Source organism: Pituophis catenifer, unplaced genomic scaffold, assembly GCF_029215685.1.
Source record: "Pituophis catenifer annectens isolate HBS135680 unplaced genomic scaffold, rPitCat1.0.hap2 SCAF_4, whole genome shotgun sequence".
Lineage (NCBI taxonomy): Eukaryota > Metazoa > Chordata > Lepidosauria > Squamata > Colubridae > Pituophis > Pituophis catenifer.
The window spans coordinates 3,032,831-3,053,271 of NW_027256884.1; the positions used below are offsets into that span (position 1 = coordinate 3,032,831).

At 44.2% G+C, this 20,441-nt stretch overlaps 1 protein-coding gene across 1 annotated transcript in view; it reads left to right on the forward strand.

Moving 5' to 3' along the window:
- The window catches only part of VWA8 (von Willebrand factor A domain containing 8), a 107,485-nt gene that overhangs the window by 71,128 nt on the left and 15,916 nt on the right, over positions 1 to 20,441 (forward strand). Inside the window, 10 exon segments of the mRNA XM_070944244.1 lie at positions 1,599 to 1,715; positions 4,232 to 4,296; positions 4,383 to 4,508; positions 4,808 to 4,917; positions 8,303 to 8,457; positions 9,913 to 10,114; positions 12,671 to 12,752; positions 13,615 to 13,819; positions 16,169 to 16,277; positions 17,169 to 17,325. Coding sequence (XP_070800345.1) covers positions 1,599 to 1,715; positions 4,232 to 4,296; positions 4,383 to 4,508; positions 4,808 to 4,917; positions 8,303 to 8,457; positions 9,913 to 10,114; positions 12,671 to 12,752; positions 13,615 to 13,819; positions 16,169 to 16,277; positions 17,169 to 17,325 — 1,328 coding nt within the window.

Consider the following 20,441-nt stretch of genomic DNA (forward strand, 5'->3'; position numbering starts at 1 on the left):
AACCAAGCTCACATGGCTAAGGTAGAACTAGAACTCCCAGTCTCCTAGAGATTGGCCTAAACTCACATGGCTAAGGCGGGACTAGAACTCCCAGGCTCTTAGAGATTGTCCTAAGGTCACATGGCTAAAGTAGAACTAGAACTCCCAGTCTCCTAGAGATTGGCCTAAGCTCATATGGCTAAGGTAGAACTAGAACTCCCAGTCTCCTAGAGATTGGCCTAAACTCACATGGCTAAGGCGGGACTAGAACTCCCAGTCTCCTAGAGATTGTCCTAAGGTCACATGGCTAAAGTAGAACTAGAACTCCCAGTCTCCTAGAGATTGGCCTAAGCTCATATGGCTAAGGTAGAACTAGAGCTCCTAGTCTCCTAGTGATTGGCCCAAAGTCGCCCAGCTGGCTTTCATGGCTGAGGTGGTTCTAGAACTCCCAGTCTCCTGGCAAAATCACCCAGCTAGCTTTCATGGCTAAAGCAGGACTAGAACTCATGGCCACTCGCTTTCTAGCCTGCTGCCTTAACCACTAGACCAAACTGCCTCTCTTAACTGTGTCCCACCTGTTGTAGGCTTAGAGTATATTCCTTTACACATCCTCTACTTAAAAACGGTGAAAAATTAAAATTCCATATTGCGCATTCAGGAGCACATCTGGATCCGGCCCGTTGCCCACCATTTATGATTTGTGGCTCTCCCCCCCCAGGAATGTGGGGAGGGGGCCCTATTGGCTGCAGTAAAACAAATATGGATTTTCCACACCCTTTAGTGAACTCCGGACAACGACAAAATTTTGCTGTAGGGAAAAATCTTGGCGGGGCAAAAACCTGCAGCCATTCTTTTCCGATTCCTCAGAATTCACCCTCCGTTCCGAAATAACGTTGAGGACATATATACGTTTGTAGCTCTTCCAAAATATATAGAATTACCCTCTTTTTATTTATTTTATTTCTTTTTTTAAAAAAATTTTATTTCTCATAAACACATTTACATGTACTTCTCCCCTTCTCTTCCTTCCTCTTTCTCCTCCTACTTCCTTCGTTCTTCCTCTCCTTCTCTTTCCTACTTCCCTTTCTCTCCCCCCACTCCTTTCATCTTCCCCCCTACTAACCATCTCATCTGCTCCTCTATCCCCTCCCTTTTCTTCCTCTCCTTTTCCCTTTCTTCCTTTTCCTCTCCTCTCCTCTCTTATCCCTTCCTCTCTCAATTCTACTCCTTCCCCTCTCTCCGGTTGTTTCCCTTTTCAGTTCAATCTAAAGTGGTATTCAAGCAGCTCCGATTTCCTAATTATCCTTATTCTCATTTCAATTTCTAATTCAATTATTATTTATTTTTATTTCATCATTTGCGTACATTTTTATAATATCTCACTTTTTTCCCTTTTACACTCCCCCTTCCCCTTTCTCCTTTTACTTGGCATCATCTGAGTATCTATTTTTCTAATTGTTTTCTCTCATCTATTATCTATTTTATCTCTATCTCCTTATTCATATTTCCTTTCTAACCAGTCATAAAATTTATCCCATGTCTTGAAATTCATCGACTCCTCTAAATACTAATACTTATTACTTATATATAAAATAAAATACTTATTTTATTTCTTATAGAATCACATCATTTTATTGCTGGACACAAACACGGGGGCCGTAAGCCGTCTCACTTTATTACCGGATATCCCGGCGTCGCGGAAAGGAACATCGTGGTGGGGTGGCAAACCGGAGGAGGTAAGATATCTCAATAGCCTAACTAACTAACTAACTAAGGAATACAGGTAGTTCTCGACTTACAGCTATTCATTTAGTGACCAAAGTTATTATTTTTCGCATTTATAACCATTGCAGCACCCCCATGGCCAGGTGAATAAAATCCAAAGGCTTGGCAACTGGCATGTACTTAGGACGGTTGCAGTGTCCCGAGATCACATGATCACCTTTTGCGACCTTCCGACCGGCAATGGAGAAACTAGATCCACTTAACGGCCATGTTACTAACTTAGCAGTGATTCACTTAACCACTGTGGCCAGTAATGCCGTAAAACGGGACTTCCCCGTTGACTTTGCTCGTCAGAAGGTCGCAAAACAGGATTCTGTGGCCCCGGGACCCGGCAACCGACATAAAGAGGAGTCAGTTGCCAAGCCTCTGAACTTCCATCCTGTGACCATGGGGGTGCTGCAACGGTGATCTGTCCCCGTCCACACACACACACAAACACAGCCAGCCGAGGGTTAAGAAAGTACTTGGCACACACACAGGTCGTTATCTCAAACTTGGCAGCAATATAATCACCGTCTGCCAAGAGCTTTACTGCAACAGATAACATAAAATTACATACGCATTGCAAATAGTCCAGCAAAACAATATCCCTTTCGGCAGCTTCAGACGTTGTTCAAGTGACTAGCCAAAGTTCGTTTTTGTTCGTCACGGGGTTTTACCAGCCACCACCCTCTCTTATATAGTCTCTGGGGTGTGGTCCAGTGACTCAGTTCTAATCCCTAGCACGCCTCCTTAACTGCTGCAACCGTTTATCACGCCTTCGTTATCGTGCATCCAGGAATGACGGCTCTCCTTCGCTCTCATCCGAGACACCTGGCTCCTGGCTAATCTCCTCTCCCTCGGCCGGCACCTGAGACAGTGCCAGAGGGGAGGGGCCTGGAGAGGGAGGCCTGGCTGACTCCTCTTCCTCATGTTCGGAGCCTTCTTCCTCCGATGAGATAGGCTCAGAGGGCGGGGCCACAACAAACGGTCATAAGTATGTAACAGGGTCATAAGTCACTTTTTTCAGTGCGGTTGTAACTTTGAATGGTCACTAAATGAACTGTTGTAACTTTGAATGATCACATGATCCCTGGATGATACCTGTACTGTTTATAACAGTGCTGGCTAACCTTTTTCTCTTCGTGTATCGAAAGTGCGTGCGCGACAGCACACATCCGTGCCGGCACCCAGAATGCAATGTGCCCCCCCTGCACATGCGCGCATGACCCCCGACCCCCCACCCATGCGTGCGCACCCAGTGCATCCCAAAAATCAGCTGGCCGGCAGGACACACACGCATGCGCGTTGGAGCTGAGGGTACCCGCAGAGGGCTCTACATGCCAGCTGTGGCATGCGTGCCATAGGTTCACTGTCATGGGTTTATAACATAACATAACATAACAAACAATATAATAATATATAATATATTATAATAATAAACATATAATAAACAAAAATAATAATAAACAAAGTATATAATTATACATTGGTATAATTCTGAAAAAAAACCCACAATATTGCTATCTTTTTGAATTTTCTGAGGATCCTGGTTTTGGGCACATCCAATACATTACCTGTTATTTTGGAAAAATAAATGATTGCCCCTGGGGTGAAATGTAAAATGTGTTACTACCGGTTCTGTGGGCGTGGCTTGGTGGGTGGGTGGGTAATGTGAATGGGTGGGCGTGGCCAACTTTTTTTTTTTTTTAACTTTTCAAAGCATTTTTTCTAATGCTTTGAAAAGCCTCTGCCAATCAGGCAACTCAGCTGGGATCGTCAGAGAGGCTTTTTAAAAAATGCTTTGAAAAGCCTCTGACAATCCCAGCTGAGCCGCACAATCATCAGAGGCTTTTTTTTTTTTTACTTTTAAAAGCATTTTTTTCGTCGGAAGAGGTTGTAGAAAAAATGCTTTTAAAAGTAAAAAAAAAAAAAAAAAAAGCTTCTGATGATCGTGCGGCTCAGCTGGACATGGTGGTGAGGGGGGCCGCAGGGATTTTTGCTACCGGTTCTCTGAACCACCCACCGCCATCGCTACCGGATCGGGTGATCTGGTCCGAACCGGGAGCATTTCACCCCTGGATTGCCCTCTTAGTTCAATCAATCCTTTTAACGGGATTCATTCTTGCCAATGGGGTGAATAATTGGTTCATTAAAAAATCAGGACTTCCAGTTGAATTTTGGGAGCCGAAATCCACTCATCTTAAAGTTACAAGGTTGAGAAACACTGGATAGGTTGCTAGTATTTTACTTCCCATTTTTAAACACAGCTCTGTGTCTGGATGTCATAGAAGCGTTCAAGACGAGTTCTTTTCCCATAAAGTGTAATCCCCGATCTCCAAAATCCATTAAGTATCTTTTCCTAGAACGTGCCAAGTCTCAATCTGTATCCAAGAATTTTGGTGAATTTTGGCCATTCGGCCGAAGAATTGTAAATTATTATTTTGTCTTTTCCTCCTCCACCTGCCCACCTACCCCCCGAAAGAAGACGAGTCACAAAATGTGCAAAGAATTTGCACATAAGAATTGGTTGGTGTTCTACAAAGAGGAAGGGTAAGAATAAATTCCTTTTTTTTCCTTTACTTACAGAAGCATCCTGGGATCCTCTTGAGCCTGATGGTTAACATTTTATCTTTCAGGAACTACCTTACCGTTATGGATGTCCTGGAGGGCAATGCCCACACCATCTCCTTGCCCATCAATCTCAAGTCTGTCTTTTTAGTGGCCGAAGACCGGTGGCTTCTGGTGGAAGCTAAAACTAACCAGTAGGAACAACCTTCTCATACGTCCTCTTACATCCTCTACATATCATTGTTTCTCCACTTTGGCCCCTTGTAGAGACCTTACACCATTCCGAATAAATAGTTGCCCAATCTCTTCTTAAAAACCTCCAGTGTTGGAGCACCCACAGTGTCTGGTGGCAAGCAGTTCCGCTGGTTAATTGTGTTTTATACTCCAAAAATTGTAAAGTCCCGGGGGGTGGGAAGGGGAGACAGGATGTCATTAAATTTGGCCCATTTAAACCTGCCATTTAAAAACATGGATTATTCCTCGTGATTTCCAGGAAGTACCTGCTGACTAAGCCGATCCACCTGGCCGTGGAAGAGACTGGGGTGTGCCAGTTGCACACTCTGACTGAGGAACCAGGGGAAACGGGATTTGGAGTAACCACAGGTATGGAATTTTAAAACCGAATTGTCAGCATCTTTGTGGGTTATTGTTTTTTTTGCTTTGCTTGTATAATTACGAGACTGTAAAGCTTAAGAAGATATAAGTTCAGAGCAGTGGTGGGTTTCAACCAGTGTCACCTCCGGCTCGCTTCATGTACGCGCTTTGTACGCACGCCAAACTTGCTCTCCGCGCAAGGCCAGTGTATTACAGAACAGCTGAGATGTGGCAATCCGCTCTGTCGCGCCTTTCAGCTGGGCTAAAAACAACTAAATATAAGGTATGTATAACGCAGGGATGGGCGGGAGGGCCCACTTAACCGTCAGAGAGAACCGATTCGCTCTCAGCTCACCATCATCGCTACCGGCTCACCCAAACCGGGCCGAACCGGTAGAAACCCACCCCTGCTTCAGAGGATAGATTTGCTGAATTCAGCATTTTCACACAGGCCGGTGTTTTTCAACCGTGGCGGTTTGACAATGTGCGGACTTCAACTCCCAGAATTCTTGCTGGGAAATTCTGGGGGTTGGAGTCCATGCTGGCTGGGGAATTCTGGGATCTGAAGTTCATACATGTTAGCTGGGGAATTCTGGGATCTGAAGTTCATACATGTTAGCTGGGGAATTATGGGAGTTGAAGTTCACAAAGCTGGCTGGGGAATTCTGGGAGGTGGAGTCCACGATTCTGGGATCTGAAGTCTATACATGTTAGCTGGGGAATTCTGGGAGGTGGAGTTCCATGCATGCTGGCTGAACAATTCTGGGATCTGAAGTCCATGTTGGCTGGGGAATTCTGGGAGTTGAAGTTCACAAAGGCTGACTGGGGGATTCTGGGAGGTGGAGTCCCCCCATCTTAAACTTGCGAAGGTTGAGAGACATTGACGTAGCCCACACCTTGTACTCCCTTGATGGCAGTTTTACAGCAATTAAAAATAAAAAGAGCCAGATGAAGTTGTGAAGAAGAAAAAAAAAAAAACTCTGGAGGTAGCAAATTCAAAATAACACCTTTCGGATTGCCTGAAAATCCCAAATAATGAGACCAGCTGTTATCGCCAGAAAAGCTGAACCAAGCAGCAGCCTTCAAGTGCTCCAGGGCAGATAGGCCTGTTTTGTTTTGTTTTTAAAAAAATATTATTATTTTGCTCTTAATTTTGCCAGGAGCAACAAAGCCATCTCATCAAACAGGCATCAAAAAGTGACTTATTATTATTATTATTATTATTATTATTATTATTATTATTATTATTATTATTATTTAATCTTTAGTGAGATTCACAGCCTTTGAGGCTGGTTAATAGCTCAGCAGCTCGAGTCCTAACCAAGGACCTAGGAACTGTTAAGGTATCGTCGGAGGATGTAAGCTGTTCCGAGTAAGGTGGTTTTTTGTAGAGTCAAAATGTTCAAGTCCGGCAAATTTAGAATTTCTAAATAGCGGGGTAGCCCTTTGAGTATTGCTCCAAGGGCTCCAATTACAATCGGGACAACACACGATGATGATGATGATGATGATGATGATGATGATGATGATGATGATTATTCTTTTTTTTTAAAAAAAGAGAGAAATGCTATCAGATGCTTTGAAAAACGAACGGCTGGTACATACCTCGCTAAATCAAAAGTCCAGAAAAACGATGTGCATAATGAGAAATATTGTAAATGCACCGCCCCTTTTTGGATAGACCGAAGAGAAGCTATTCCTCCTTTTAATTATATTTTCTCTCCAGCCGAAGAAGGCGATTGTGGAGTGCCTTGTTTGCTTAATCACAACTTCGCACACGGAGAGGAATATCCACTCCAAACCTCTCTCTCTCGAGAGAGAGAGAGATTGGGAGACAGGAGGGCCAATTTAAAAAATGAAAGAGCCGAAGCTAATCTCCACTCTCAAAATCTGTTCCCGGAGATGTCAAAATAACTCCTTCCATACTGGTTTGTTCCTGAACCATAAATAACCCATCAGCCCACCGTTTGCTTCCATTTATGCCTTCGATAAAGACATACGGGTAGTTCTTGACTTACAACCGTTCATTTAGTGACCGTTCGAAGTTACACCGGCCCTGAAAGAAGTGACTTGCGACCATATTTCACACTTATGACCAATGCGACATCCCCATGGTCATATGATCAAAATTCAGACACTTGGCAACTGACTCATATTTATTTATATTCACTGAAGAACAACGTTACTGACTTAACAACGGACTTATTCTGACTTATGACCCTTTTTCACACATGTGACCGTTAACAGCATCTCCACAATCACGAGATTAAATTCGGACGCTCGACAATTGATTCTCATTTAGGATGATCGTGGCATCCCGGGGTCACACAATCCTCTTTGGCGACCTTCTGACAAGCAAAGCCAAAAATCGGGGGGGGAGCCAAATTCGTTTAACCGACTTAATGACAGCAACGATTCACTCAACAAATGTGGCGAGAGAGTTCGGAAAATGGGGCAAGACTCACTTAACCAATTTTCCAACTAGCAACATAGGTTTTGGGCTCAGTGGTGGTCGTAAGATGAGGACCACCTGTATGTTGAGCGCCGCCGTGGCGCAGTGGTTAGAATGCAGTACTGCAGGCTACTTCTGCTGACTGCCGACTGCCTGCAATTTTGGCAGATCGAATCTCACCAGGCTCAAGGTTGACTTGGCCTTCTGAGGTTGGTAAAATGAGGACCCAGATTGTTGGGGGCAAGAGGCTGACTCTGTAAAGCCCACTTCGAGAGGGCTGTAAAAGCACTGTGAAGCGGTATAGAAGTCTAACTACTAGTGCTATTTTCCTTCCCTTCCCTTCCTTCCTTCCTTCCTTCCTTCCTTCCTTCCTTCCTTCCTTCCTTCCTTCCTTGCATGGTGGCATAGTGGTGAGAATGCAGTATTGCAGGCTAACTCTGCCCACAGCCAGCAGTTCAATACATAAGTCTAAGTGCTAGTGCTATTTTCCTTCTTTCCTTCCCTTCCCTTCCCTTCCCTTCCCTTCCCTTCCCTTCCTTCCTTCCTTTCTTGATGGCATAGCGGTTAGAATGCAGAATTGCAGGCTAACTCTGCCCACAGCCAGCAGTTCGATACGTAAGTTTAAGTGCTATTGCTATTTTCCTTCTTTCCTCCCTCCCTCCCTCCCTTCCTTCCATAGTGCAAGGTGGGTAGAATGCAATATTGTAGGCAGACTCTGCCCAGTGTCAGCAGTTCGATCCTCACCGGCTCAAAATTGACTCAGTCCTTCCTTTCGAGATCGGTCAAACGAGGACCCAGATTGTTGGGGTCAAGAGGATGGCTCTGTAAGTTGCTTAGAGAGGGCTGGAAAGCACTGTGAAGCGGTCTGTACGTCTAAGGGCTCTTGTTGTGTTGTGTTGTGTTGTGTTGTGTTGATTTGCTTTGCTTTGCTCTTGTGCCCAGGGGTGGACACCTACGTGCCTCAGGCGATTTCTCGAGATCCACTCTCTTCCGAGAACTTAAGCCGAGCTGTTGAGCAGAAAATCAGCGCCCCCAACCGAATGTTCTCCGGCCAGGAAGATTATGCAACGGTGGTGGTCGGATTCCCAGATCTCATGGTAGGATTCCCCCCCCACCCCTTGATTCGCATTTTTGAAAGTTCGGAATCCTTGATTGTGGGCTCACCGAGCTTTACCCCAAAACGGGGGACATTTTGAAGATCCACACGGTGCCTGCCCTGGGATGCATCCTTTAGACAGATTACGACATCTGGAGAAGTTGTACTGCATCCTGCAATCTATTTCAATTAAAAATCCTGGAGAAATTTGTTTGTGAATTGCAGGGAATTAAATTATTTATTTATGTATTATTTATTTATTAATGAGATTTATATGCCGCCCTATCTCCAGCCGGACTCAGGGCGGCTCACAACAGTAACAGCTATTAACATTTGATCCGTTTTAAAATGGCCTTCCTTCCTTCCTTCCTTCCTTCCTTCCTTCCTTCCGTCTTCCCTCCCCTCTCCCTCCCTCCATTCATTCATTCATTTCCTCTCTCATTTATTCCTCTTTCTTTCCTTCCTTCCTTCCAGACCTACTCCCTTCCTTCCTTCCTTCCTTCCTTCCTTCTGTCCATCTTCCCTCCCCCCTCCCTCCCTCCCTTCATTCATTCATTCCCTCTCTAATTCATTCCTCTTTCTTTCCTTCCTTCCCTACCTTCCTTCCTTCCTTCCATCCATCTTCTCTCCCCCCTCCCTCCCTCCATTCTTTCATTTCCTCTCTCATTCATTCCTCTTTCTTTCCTTCCTTCCTTCCCTACCTACTCCCTTCCTTCCTTCTGTCTTCCCTCCCTCCCCCTCCCTCCCTCCATTCCTTCCTTCCTTCCTTCTGTCTTCACTTCTCTCCCTCCCCCCTCCCTCCCTCCATTCCTTCCTTCCTTCCTTCCTTCCGTCTTCCATCCCCTCTCCCTCCCTCCATTCATTCATTTCCTCTCTCATTTATTCCTCTTTCTTTCCTTCCTTCCTTCCATAACTACTCCCTTCCTTCCTTCCTTCCTTCCTTCCTTCCTTCCTTCCTTCCTTCCGTCTTTTCTCCCCCCTCCCTCCCTCCCTTCATTCATTCATTCATTCCCTCTCTCATTCATTCCTCTTTCTTTCCTTCCTTCCCTACCTTCCTTCCTTCCATCCATTTTCTCTCCCCCCCTCCCTCCCTCCATTCATTCATTCCCTCTCTCAATCATTCCTCTTTCTTTCCTTCCTTCCTTCCCTACCTACTCCCTTCCTTCCTTCCTTCTGTCTTCCCTCCCTCCATTCCTTCCTTCCTTCTGTCTTCACTTCTCTCCCTCCCCCCTCCCTCCCTCCATTCCTTCCTTCCTTCCTTCTCTTGCTTCCTTTCATTCCTTCCCAACCAACTCCCTTCCTTCCTTCCTTCTGTCTTCACTTCCCTCCCTCCCTCCCTCCCCTCCCTCTGTCTTTCTAGAGTCCGAAGTGTTTTTTTTTTTTTTAATTAAGATTTCATTGTCTTTTAATGGGACGGCTGTCATTTAACCCCCAATGTTCACGTTGTGTACCACAGTCGCCCAACGAAGTCTTCAGCTGCAAGAGAGGCTCCCCGCTGAGCAGCCGACAATTTTCACCTGCTGACCCACTGTATTACGGGAGAAGTAGCAAAGGGGGCACGGCGAAACACACCAATTGTGTCACCCTGACCGCCGCTAACCAAGTGGTGAGACTCTTAGCCCCTGGAGACGTGCCTCTGAAGGAACTCTACCCTAAAGGTAACACAACTTCTTCTTCTTTTTATCTATATATATCCTGCCTTCCTCACCTCTCATGAGCTCCTGAGGGCAGGGCAGGAAGCAATGGGTGGAAACTAACAAAGGAGAGAAGCAACTTAGAACTAAGGAGAAATTTCCTGACAGTGAGAACAATTCACCAGTGGAACAACTTGCCACAAGAAGTTGTGAATGCTCCAACACTGGAAGCTTTTAAGAAGATGTTGGATAACCATTTGTCTGAAGGGGTGTAGGGTTTCCTGCCTGAGCAGGGGGTTGGACTAGAAGACCTCCAAGGTCCCTTCCAACTGTTCTGTTCTGTTCTGTTCTGTTCTATTCTATTCTATTCTATTCTATTCTATTCTATTCTATTCTATTCTATTCTATTCCATTCCATTCCATTCCATCCCATCCCATCCCATCCCATCCCATCCCATTCCATTCCATTCAATATCTTTCTATTCTATTCTATTCTATTCTATTCTATTCTATTCTATTCTATTCTATTCTATTCTATTCATCCAAACGGTAATAATAACGTGACAACTTCCTCAAGCTTTTTCCACCCCATATACAGGTAGTCCTGGACTTACGACCGTTCAAAGTTAACAACGGCACCGGAAAAAGAGACTCGTGACCGTTTTTCACACTTACGACCGTTGCGGCAACCCCGCAGTCACATGATCAAAATTCAGATGCTTGGCAACTGACTCATATTTATGGCCGTCGCAGCGTCCCCCGGGGTGACTCAATCCCCTTTGGTGACCTTACACGTTACACATATGAACTTTTTTTTAAAAAAGAGTTAACAGGTTATAGACAGCAGCAAATTTTTTACCCGGCTTTGTTGACGCCGTATTCTGTGTTCACAAATCTTTCTTTATCTAAATGCTATCACGCTTTAGTATTTCAAACGCGGGTCTGTTAACCCAGATGCTTAAAAGACGAGACATTTGCCTATTGCAGTTTCCATTTGCAGAGTAATTAAGGATTAGAGGCCTCCGTGGTAGCGCAGGGAGAAATCCGATGTTCAGAGCCGTTGAAACACAATGTGCTTTTTATAATCTCCTGTGCTGTAAAAGAGCTGGGCTGAACTGAAGCTGGAAAACAGATCCTTGAACTCAAGTTATCTCAACGTGTCTCTCTACAGCTGTTAAAAATGCTCATTAAATAGGAGGGGGTCCTTGGTTGCTCTCTGAGCTTGCTTGTTTTCTGGCAGACGTCTCCTGACCCAACTGGTTAACATCATCAGTGTTAGAAGGGTGGGGGATTTGCAGAGAAGGAGAAAGTAGGGGGGAGGAGGAGGAGGAGGAAGACTGGGGGGTCCTTGGCTTGCTTGTTTACTTGCAGATGTTTCATGACCCAACTAGCTAACATCATCAGTTGTACCGGTAGTAAGGAGTGCGCCCCACAGTCCTCTTCTTTTTCTCCTCCTTCTTCTCTTTGCAAACACCACTCTCTCTAGCACTGATGATGTTACCTAGTTGGGTCATAAAACGTCTCAAAAAAACAAGCTCAGAGAACACCCAGGACCCCACATTCTCCTCCTCCCTCCTCCTCCTTCTCTTTGCAAACCTCACTCCCTCCTAGCACTGATGATGTTACCTAGTTGGGTCATAAAACGTCTGTAAGAAAACCAGCACGAAGGACTCTACAGTGCTCTCCTTCTCCACATTATTATTAAATAAACCCCTGCCTTATTTCCTTACCTTAAATATCTTACTGCGGAAATAATTTGAGCTTTCAGCTCAAATTGGGACCAAAATTTATGTTGCTAAGTGGGACAGTTGTTAAGTGAATTTTGCCTCATTTTATGACCTTTCTTGCCACGGTTGTTAACCGTTGTTAATTCAGTAACAGGGTTGTTAAGTGAATCCGGCTTGCCCCATTGACTTTGCTTGTGAGAAGGTCACAAAATGGGAACATATAACCCCAGGACACGACAACCGTCATAAGTACATGCCAGTTGCCAAGCATTCTGAATTTTGCTCATGTGACCATGGGAATAGCACAACGGTCGTAAGTGTGAACACCGGTCATAAGTCAACTTTTTTCAGTGCCGTGGTATCTTTGAACGGTCACTAACTGGACCTTGTAAGTCAAGGACTATGTGTTTATATATGTCAGCATTCAACTGAATAAATACCTGCCTTATTTCCTTACCTTATATAGCTTACTGCAGGAATAATTTGAGTTATGCCTATAATTTCCAGGACCTCACCTGATGAAATTTATTACATGATAGAGATCAGTGGTGAAATCCAAATTTTTTTTACTACCAGTTCTGTGGGCGTGGCTTGGTGGGCGTGGCAGGGGAAGGATACTGCAAAATCCCCATTCCCATCCCACTCCTGGGGGAAGGATATTGCAAAATCCCCATTCCCACCTGACTCTGGGACCAGCCAGAGGTGGTATTTGCCAGTTCTCCGAATTGCTCTAAATTTCCTCTACCGGTTCTCCAGAACCTGCTGGATTTCACCCCTGATAGAGATGTGATTTCTCGGGGGTAATTAATTCGGATTATAAAAATCTTTCTGTTTCACACCTTTCTGTTTGCAGATGTTACACCTCCCCAAACGTCTGGGTACTTGGAAATTACCGATCTTACAACGAAGAAGCTTAAATACATACCTATTCCCAGGTAATTGTACTTCCTTATATAAAACCACTCGTATCCACGGTAGCTGTGGCAGGATCTACAGAAAAATATATTGTTTTTGATATCTATGGAGATTGGCAACTGGACTTTCTTGGTTTTTTTCCTTGAAGACATTTCACTTCTCATCCAAGAAGCATCTTCAGTTCCTCTTCTTCAGAATGGAAGAAGCTGCTTGGATGAGAAGCAAAACATTTTCAAAGGAATATCTGTGGAGATTCTCAGTCCTCCAGGCCATGGTTGTCCCAAAAGTGCTTTTCTTTCAAGAGATAACTGGACTTCTTTGGTTTTTCCTTGAAGACATTTTGCTTCTCATCCGAGAAGCTTCCTCAGTTCTGACTGAAGGGTGGAGGATTTATACTCCTTGCAGACAGCTGGTCATTTGAAAGACACAGGCCATTCATTTGAAGACCACATTTTGGACAGAGAGGATCGTCGGTTTGAAAGAGGGGTCAAAGAGGCCATCTAAGTCAAAATTGAACAGCCCTCCCTCAACAGAGGGGGAGGGACACCACACTACTCATCTTCTGTCCACAACATGGTCCTTTCAGCAGTTCCAAGAAGGCTTCACATCCATTTGCATCACTCAGGTGACCCTGAGGACATAGATAGACCTCCAAGTGGCCTCAACAACTCTCAGAGAGAGCACTAATGACCAGATGACTGCAAGGAGTATAAATCCTTCCATTCCTCACCATTCAGCCAGAACTGAAGGAAGCTTCTCGGATGAGAAGCGAAACGTCTTCAAAGAAAAAAAAAAAACAGAAAGTCCAGTTGCCTCTTGAAACAAAAAGGAAAAGCACTTTCGGGATATTGTTTTTGATAGTAAATTTCTTTTGGTTTTCAGATCCACGAATCTCTCTCCGTACACATCCTGGCTAGCGACGATTTCCGACACGGATGCATTGTTGGCTTCCCTGGGGAAAAATGGAGTGGCGACGGTGGACATGGGGGGGAACGTCAGGCTGTGGGAAACCAGTCTAGAAAGCCTGGAAAAATCCCTGCTGGAATGGAGGACCATGATTGGCCAAGAAGATGGCAGGCCTGTTCAGGTGAGAGGGAGGATTGCGAATACAGGTAATCCTGGACTTTACGACTGCTTCTTTTTCACTCCAAATTACGCTTCGCTCTATTTTTCGCTCTAAACTGTTGCAGAAAGTCCTTGCCTTGTGACCGCTATCAAACTCAAAATTATAAGTTGCTAAGTGAGACATTCGTTAAGTGGGTATTTCGTCCCGTTTTACGATTTTTCATGCCCCGTTCGCTAACTGAATCACTGCAGTTCTTTAAAATTAGTAACACGGTTGTTAAGCGAATCTGGTTTTCCCCCATGGACTTTGCTCGTCGGAAGGGGATCACGGAACCCCAGGACACTGCAACCGAGAGTGAGGAGGAGAAAGAGGAGGAAAGAAGAAGAGGAGAAGGAGGAGAAAAGAGAAAAGAGAAAAGGAGGAGAGGGAGGAAGAGGAGGAGAGGGAGAAGACAGGAAGGAGGAAAAGGAGAAGAAAAGGACAAGAAGGAGAGAAGGAGGAGAGGGAAAAGAAGGCGGAGGAGGAAGAGAGGAGGAGAGGAAGAAGAAGAAGAAGAGGAAGGAGGAAGAGGAGAAGAAAAGGAGAGGAGAGGGAAAGGAGAAAGAAGGAGGAGGAAGGAGGAAGAGGAAAAGAAGAGAAGAAAAGGAGAGTCGGTTGTCAAGCATCTGAATAATAAATCACGTGATCGTGGCAAAGGTCGTAACTCTGAGAAACGGTCGTAAATCACTGTTTTCAGCGCCGTCATAACTTTGAATGGTCACTAAATGAACTGTTGTAAGTCGAGGACTCCCTGTACAGCTGGTCCTTGACTTACGACCATTCCTTCATTTGAAGATACAAGGACACTGAAAGAAGTTATTTGTGACGGGTTTTTTTCAGACTTACGACGGTTGCAGCATCCCCAGCCGCTTGACAAATGGCTCATATTTATGACGGTCGCAAGAGTCCCGGGGTCACGTGATCCGCCTTTTGCGACCTTCGGACAAGCAAAGTCCACGGAGATGCCAGATTCACTTAACGACCATGCTACTAACTTTACAGTTGCAGCGATTCGCTTAACAACCAGAGCAAGGAAGTTTGTAAACTGAGGGGAAAACTCACTTAACAACTGCCTTGGTTAGCAATGGAAGTTTCACTCTCAGTTATGATTGTGAGTCATAATCATACTGACTTTATTAGAGACTCCTAGGTTGTGAGAAAAAAAAACACCCAAATTTTCTGGTCGCCTCTCATATTTCATAGTTGGTCTGTTCCATCCTTTGATTTCGGTAATCGAGAAACATTAGCGCCATCTGCTGGTAAAAAGGTAGTACCTTAGAAACTTAGCAACATGTATTTTGGGCTCCATTGTGGCCATAAGTCGAGGACTACCTGCAAATAAAATTGAATAGTTCAAAATAATAAACCAAGAAGTTGAAAAAGAGAACAGAAACAAACAAACAAACAAACCAGTTCAAAGGGCAGATTCGATGGAAAGCTGGGCTTTTTTCCGCCATCTTCTTTTCTTCTTCCACATCAACAACAACCCTGTGAGGTTTAGATAGATAGATAGATAGACAGACAGACAGACAGACAGACAGACAGACAGACAGACAGATAGATAGATAGATAGATACTCTGTCAAGATTGTTCCACATCTGTCTCATAAATAATAATTCCTTCTTCAGAGGAATGATTGAGTCTGTCATCTGCACCTCTATATCTGTCTGGTTTGGCTCTGCAACCCAACAAGACAGACTCAGACTTCAGAGGAGAATTAGAACTGCAGAAAAAACAATGGCTACCCACCTGCCTTCCATGGAGGACCTGTATACTGCACGAGTCAAAAAGAGGGCTGTGAAAATATCTACAGACCCCTCGCATCCTGGACATCAACTGTTTCAATTCCTACCCTCAAAACGACACTATAGAGCACTGCACACCAGAACAACTAGACACAAGGACAGTTTTTTCCCAAACGCCATCGCTCTGCTAAACAAACAATTCCCTCCTTGATTGATTTACAAAGTCTGCACTACTATTAATCTTCTCATCGTTCCCACCACCGATCTCCTCCCACTTATGACTGTATGACTGTAACCTTGTTGCTTGTATCATTTGTACCCTATGACTATCCTTAAATGTTGTACCTTATGATTCTTGACGAATGTATTTTTTCTTTTATGTATACTGAGAGCATATGCACCAAAGACAAATTCCTTGTGTGTCCAATCTTGGCCAATAAAGAATTCTCTATTCTATTCTATTCTATTCTATTCTATTCTATTCTATTCTATTCTATTCTATTCTGTTCCATTCCATTCTAAATGTGGCAAGATGGATTCCCCTTCTCAATTCTCGTGTTCTTCACGTGTTGTACTCCTTCAACAGATAACCATCCAGAGAGACAGTGGTTTGGACGTCAGCTCCCCTAAACATGGGAAGATCGACCCAGACAACACCCCTCATGTCGGAGGAAACACCTGGGCTGGTGGGACAGGTACCAAATCATCTTTCACTCCTGTGCACGTAGTTTCACCTTAGTTTTTTGTGTGTAAAAGACAATTGGGTATGGGGGTCCTTGGTGCGCTCTGGTGGCTTCCTTGCAGACGTTTCATTACCAAACTAGGTAACTTCATCAGTGCTAGAAGGGAGTGGGGTTTACCCAACTGGGAAATATCATCAGTGCTTCACTGATAATGTTACCTACCTGGGTAATGAAACGTCTGCAAGAAAGCTCAGAGGGCACCAAGGACCCCTCATTTCAACCCTGAGCTACAAAATATTGTCTTCTGTTGGTACAGGTAGTCCTCCACTTAACGGCCACAATGGAGCCCAAAATTTCTGTTGCTAAGGGAGACATTTGTTAAGTGGGTTTTGCCCCTTTCTACAATCTTTCTTTCCAGAGTTGTTAAGTGAATCTGGTTTCCCCGTTGACTTTGCCTGTCAGAAGGTCACAGAAGGGGATCACGAGACCGTCATAAATAAGAGTCAGTTGCCAATCATCTGAATTTTAATCACGTGACCGGGGGGGGGGATGCTGCACTGGTCCTGTGAAAAATGGCCATGTCATTTTTTTTCAGGGCCGCTGTGACTTCGACTCGTCACTAAATGAATTGTTGTAAGTCGAGGACTACCTATAACAATTCAATATAGCAAAGTCTCTTGAAAATCAATTCTCCGTTAGTTTCCTTGTTATGAAAGCATTAAGGTTCCCAGACCTTAATCCAGATGGCCACCAGATGGCAACCAAGCCATGCAGAAAAATCTCAGCCTTTTTGCTGCCACCTAGTGTTCGTTCAGAATTTGCAGCCCTTGCATAGCATGCAAATGAAATCATCAAGCGGCTATCCATTCCTGGTCAAAAATGTTCTTTGGAATTCTTTTCCAGGTGGGAGAGACACCGCAGGCTTGGGGGGCAAAGGGGGTCCCTATAGACTGGACGCCGGTCACCAGGTCTACCAGATATCTCAAGCTGAGAAAGACGCCGTACCTGAAGAGGTGAAGAAAGCCGCCAGAGAGATGGGCGAAAAGGCCTTTAAGCAGAGGTGAGCCTCCGTGATTCTGTATTTAACATGTGCTTGCCTCCCCTTCGTTTAGTGTGGATGCTATCACATGCTCCAGGGGCTTCCTTCCTTCCTTCCTTTGTTCCCTCCCTCCCTTATTTATATCTGTCTATCCATTTGTCTGTCTGTCTGTCTATCTATCTCTCATCTGTCATCTATCTTCCATCTCTCTTCTATCGATCTATCTATCTATCTATCTCTATCTATCATCTATTTATCTATCTAGCTATCTATCCATCATCTATCTCCATCTGTCATCTTTTATCTATCTTCCATCTCTTCTCTCTCTACCACCTGTCTGTCTGTCTGTCTATCTATATCTATCTATCTATCTATCTATCTATCTATCTATCTATCTATCTATCTGTCATCTATCTATATCTATCTATCTATCTATCGATCGATCTATCTATCTATCATCTATCTATATGCATCTGTCATCTCTCATCTGTCATCTCTTCTCTCTCTCTATCTACCATCTATCTATATCTATATCTATCTATCTATCTATCTATCTATCTATCTATCTATCTATCTACCATCTATTTATCTATCTATCTATTATCTATCATCTATCTATTTATCTCCATCTGTCATCTCTCACCTATCTTCCATCTCTTCTCTCTCTCTCTCTCTCTCTCTCTCTCTCTCTCATCTATCTATTTATCTTCATCTCTCATCTATCTATCTATTCTGTTTCCCCTAAAATAAGACATCCCCTGATAATAACCCCAATTGGGCTTTTGAGCGCATGCGCTAAAATAAGCCTCCCCTCCGAAAATAAGCCCTCCCTGAAACTATTTAAACACAGAGCTGGAAATCAGGTAAGACGGGAAGAGGAGCCCCATCTTGCTCCATGTGCCCCAAAATAATAAGACCTCCCCGAAAATAAGGCCAAGCGCTTATTTCGGGGTTCAAAAAAATATAAGACAGGGTCTTATTTTTGGGGAAACACGGTATCTTCCATCTCTTTATCTCTCTATCATCTATCTATCTATCTATCTCTCTATCTATCTATCTATCTATCTATCTATCTATCTAATCTATCTGTCATCTTTCATCTATCTATATGGCACCTTTATTGTTTTTACAAATAACTCAAGGCCAATAACTACGTATCTATCCATCATATGTCTCTACCTGTCAGTCAGTCTGACGGTCTGTCTGTCTGTCCATCTATCTATCATCTGTCTGTCTCCCACCTTTATTCCCCCAACATACCTTCCTCTTCCTCTTTTCCCCAGAACAACCACCCACCCTCTGAGGCTGTGGGTTGGGCTGGGAGTCAGCGACCGGCCCAAGATTCCCCCCCAACCCACCTCCACTGGTTTCATAGCTAAGGTGGGACTCGATCTCCCGGTCTCCTGCTTTCTATCCCGGTGCCTTAACCACTGGACCAAACTGGCTCCCTTCCCTTCGGAGGTCAGACTCGGTTGCGTTCTTTTTTTTTTTTTTTTTATTGAAAAAGTTTTAAAAACAAACATATTTTCCCCACAACCCCCCCAACCCCCCTCCCCCTCCCCGACTTCCCAGAGCAGAACACAAGGTATTTCTATTGATCTTTAACAATAATCTAAATTGCATAACCAATCATTAAACTAACATCCCTATAAAAAAAATTCTTAACCCCCCATATATAAAATCCTATTTCTTAAACATAATACTTCTAATGTCACTTATATAACGCTTATACAAATAAAAGAAATCATTCATAAGCTATTTGATATTTTTTGGTCTGATACTTATTTTGTATATAATCTATCCATCTTCTCCAGTCCTGTATGTACCTTTCTTGTGTGTGATCCTTCAGATATGCTGAAATTTTAGCCATTTCAGCTAAATTAGTTACTTTCAATATCCAGTCATCAATAGTAGGCAAAAAGTCCTTCTTCCAGTACAGACTCGGTTGCGTTCTTAACGCAACCTGATCGATGCGCGCAGCGGAATGCGGCCATGTGCAAGACATTAAGGGCAAAGGCTGTGAGTCACAACAAGCAGCGGAATCAGCGCGCCTGGCCTCCTGAAGCTCCCTGTAAGGGGACACCAGTGAGGCCCACCTTCTGGCCCTTACTGGGAGGGCTCCCTAATTCGATTACTGTGATAGCGGAGAAAGAATGAGTTCCAGTTGTGAGGACAGAGGCCCAGGACAGGTTGCTATTGGGGGGGGGGGGTATTCCTCCCCCCTAGGACCCTGATTTCTGCAAAGAATAACAAGGAGGAAACCACTGATCTTGGAGACTAAAACAGATGAAGAATGGTTCCATTTTCAGCTTCTCAATTCTCCTGTTTATTTACTTACTTTTTTGGTCTATTTACCTACTTTTGAATAGAATAGACTAGAGTAGAGTAGAGCAGAGCAGAACAGAACAGAACAGAACAGAACAGAACAGAACAGAACAGAACAGAACAGAATAGAATAGAATAGATTAACAGAGTTGGAAGGGACCTTGGAGGTCTTCTAGTCCAGCCCCCTGCTTAGGCAGGAACCCCTACACCACTTCAGACAAATGGTTATCTAACATCTTAAAAACTTCCAGTGTTGGAGCATTTACAACTTCTGGAGGCAAGTTGTTCCACTGGTTAATTGTTCTCACTGTCAGGAAATTTCTCCTTAGTTCTAGGTTGCTTCTCTCCTTCCACCAGTGATGGGTTGCCCCCGGTTCGGACCAGTTCGCAAGAACCGGTAGTAAAATCGGCGGGAGGATGTTGTCATCGGCGAACTGCGTCGGCAATCTAATGGGTGACATTAGACCCTGGATAAGCTTCACCTTCTCTGGACCTTCTCTGGTCCCAGCACCACCTCCCCCTTTAGAGACCCATGCATTGCAAGCAGTCCTCGACTTACAACAGTTCCCTTAGTGACCGTTCAAAGTTACAACAGCACTGAAAAAAGGGATTGTATTATGACCGTTTTCCACACTTACGACCATTGCACCATCCCCACGGTGACGTGATTTATATCCAGACCAGTGGTGAAATGTAAAATTTGTTACTACAGGTTCTGTGGGCGTGGCTTGGTGGGAGGGGGGGTAATGTGACTGGGTGGGCGTGGCCAACTTTTTTTTTTTTTTTTAACTTTTAAAAGCATTTTTTTCTAC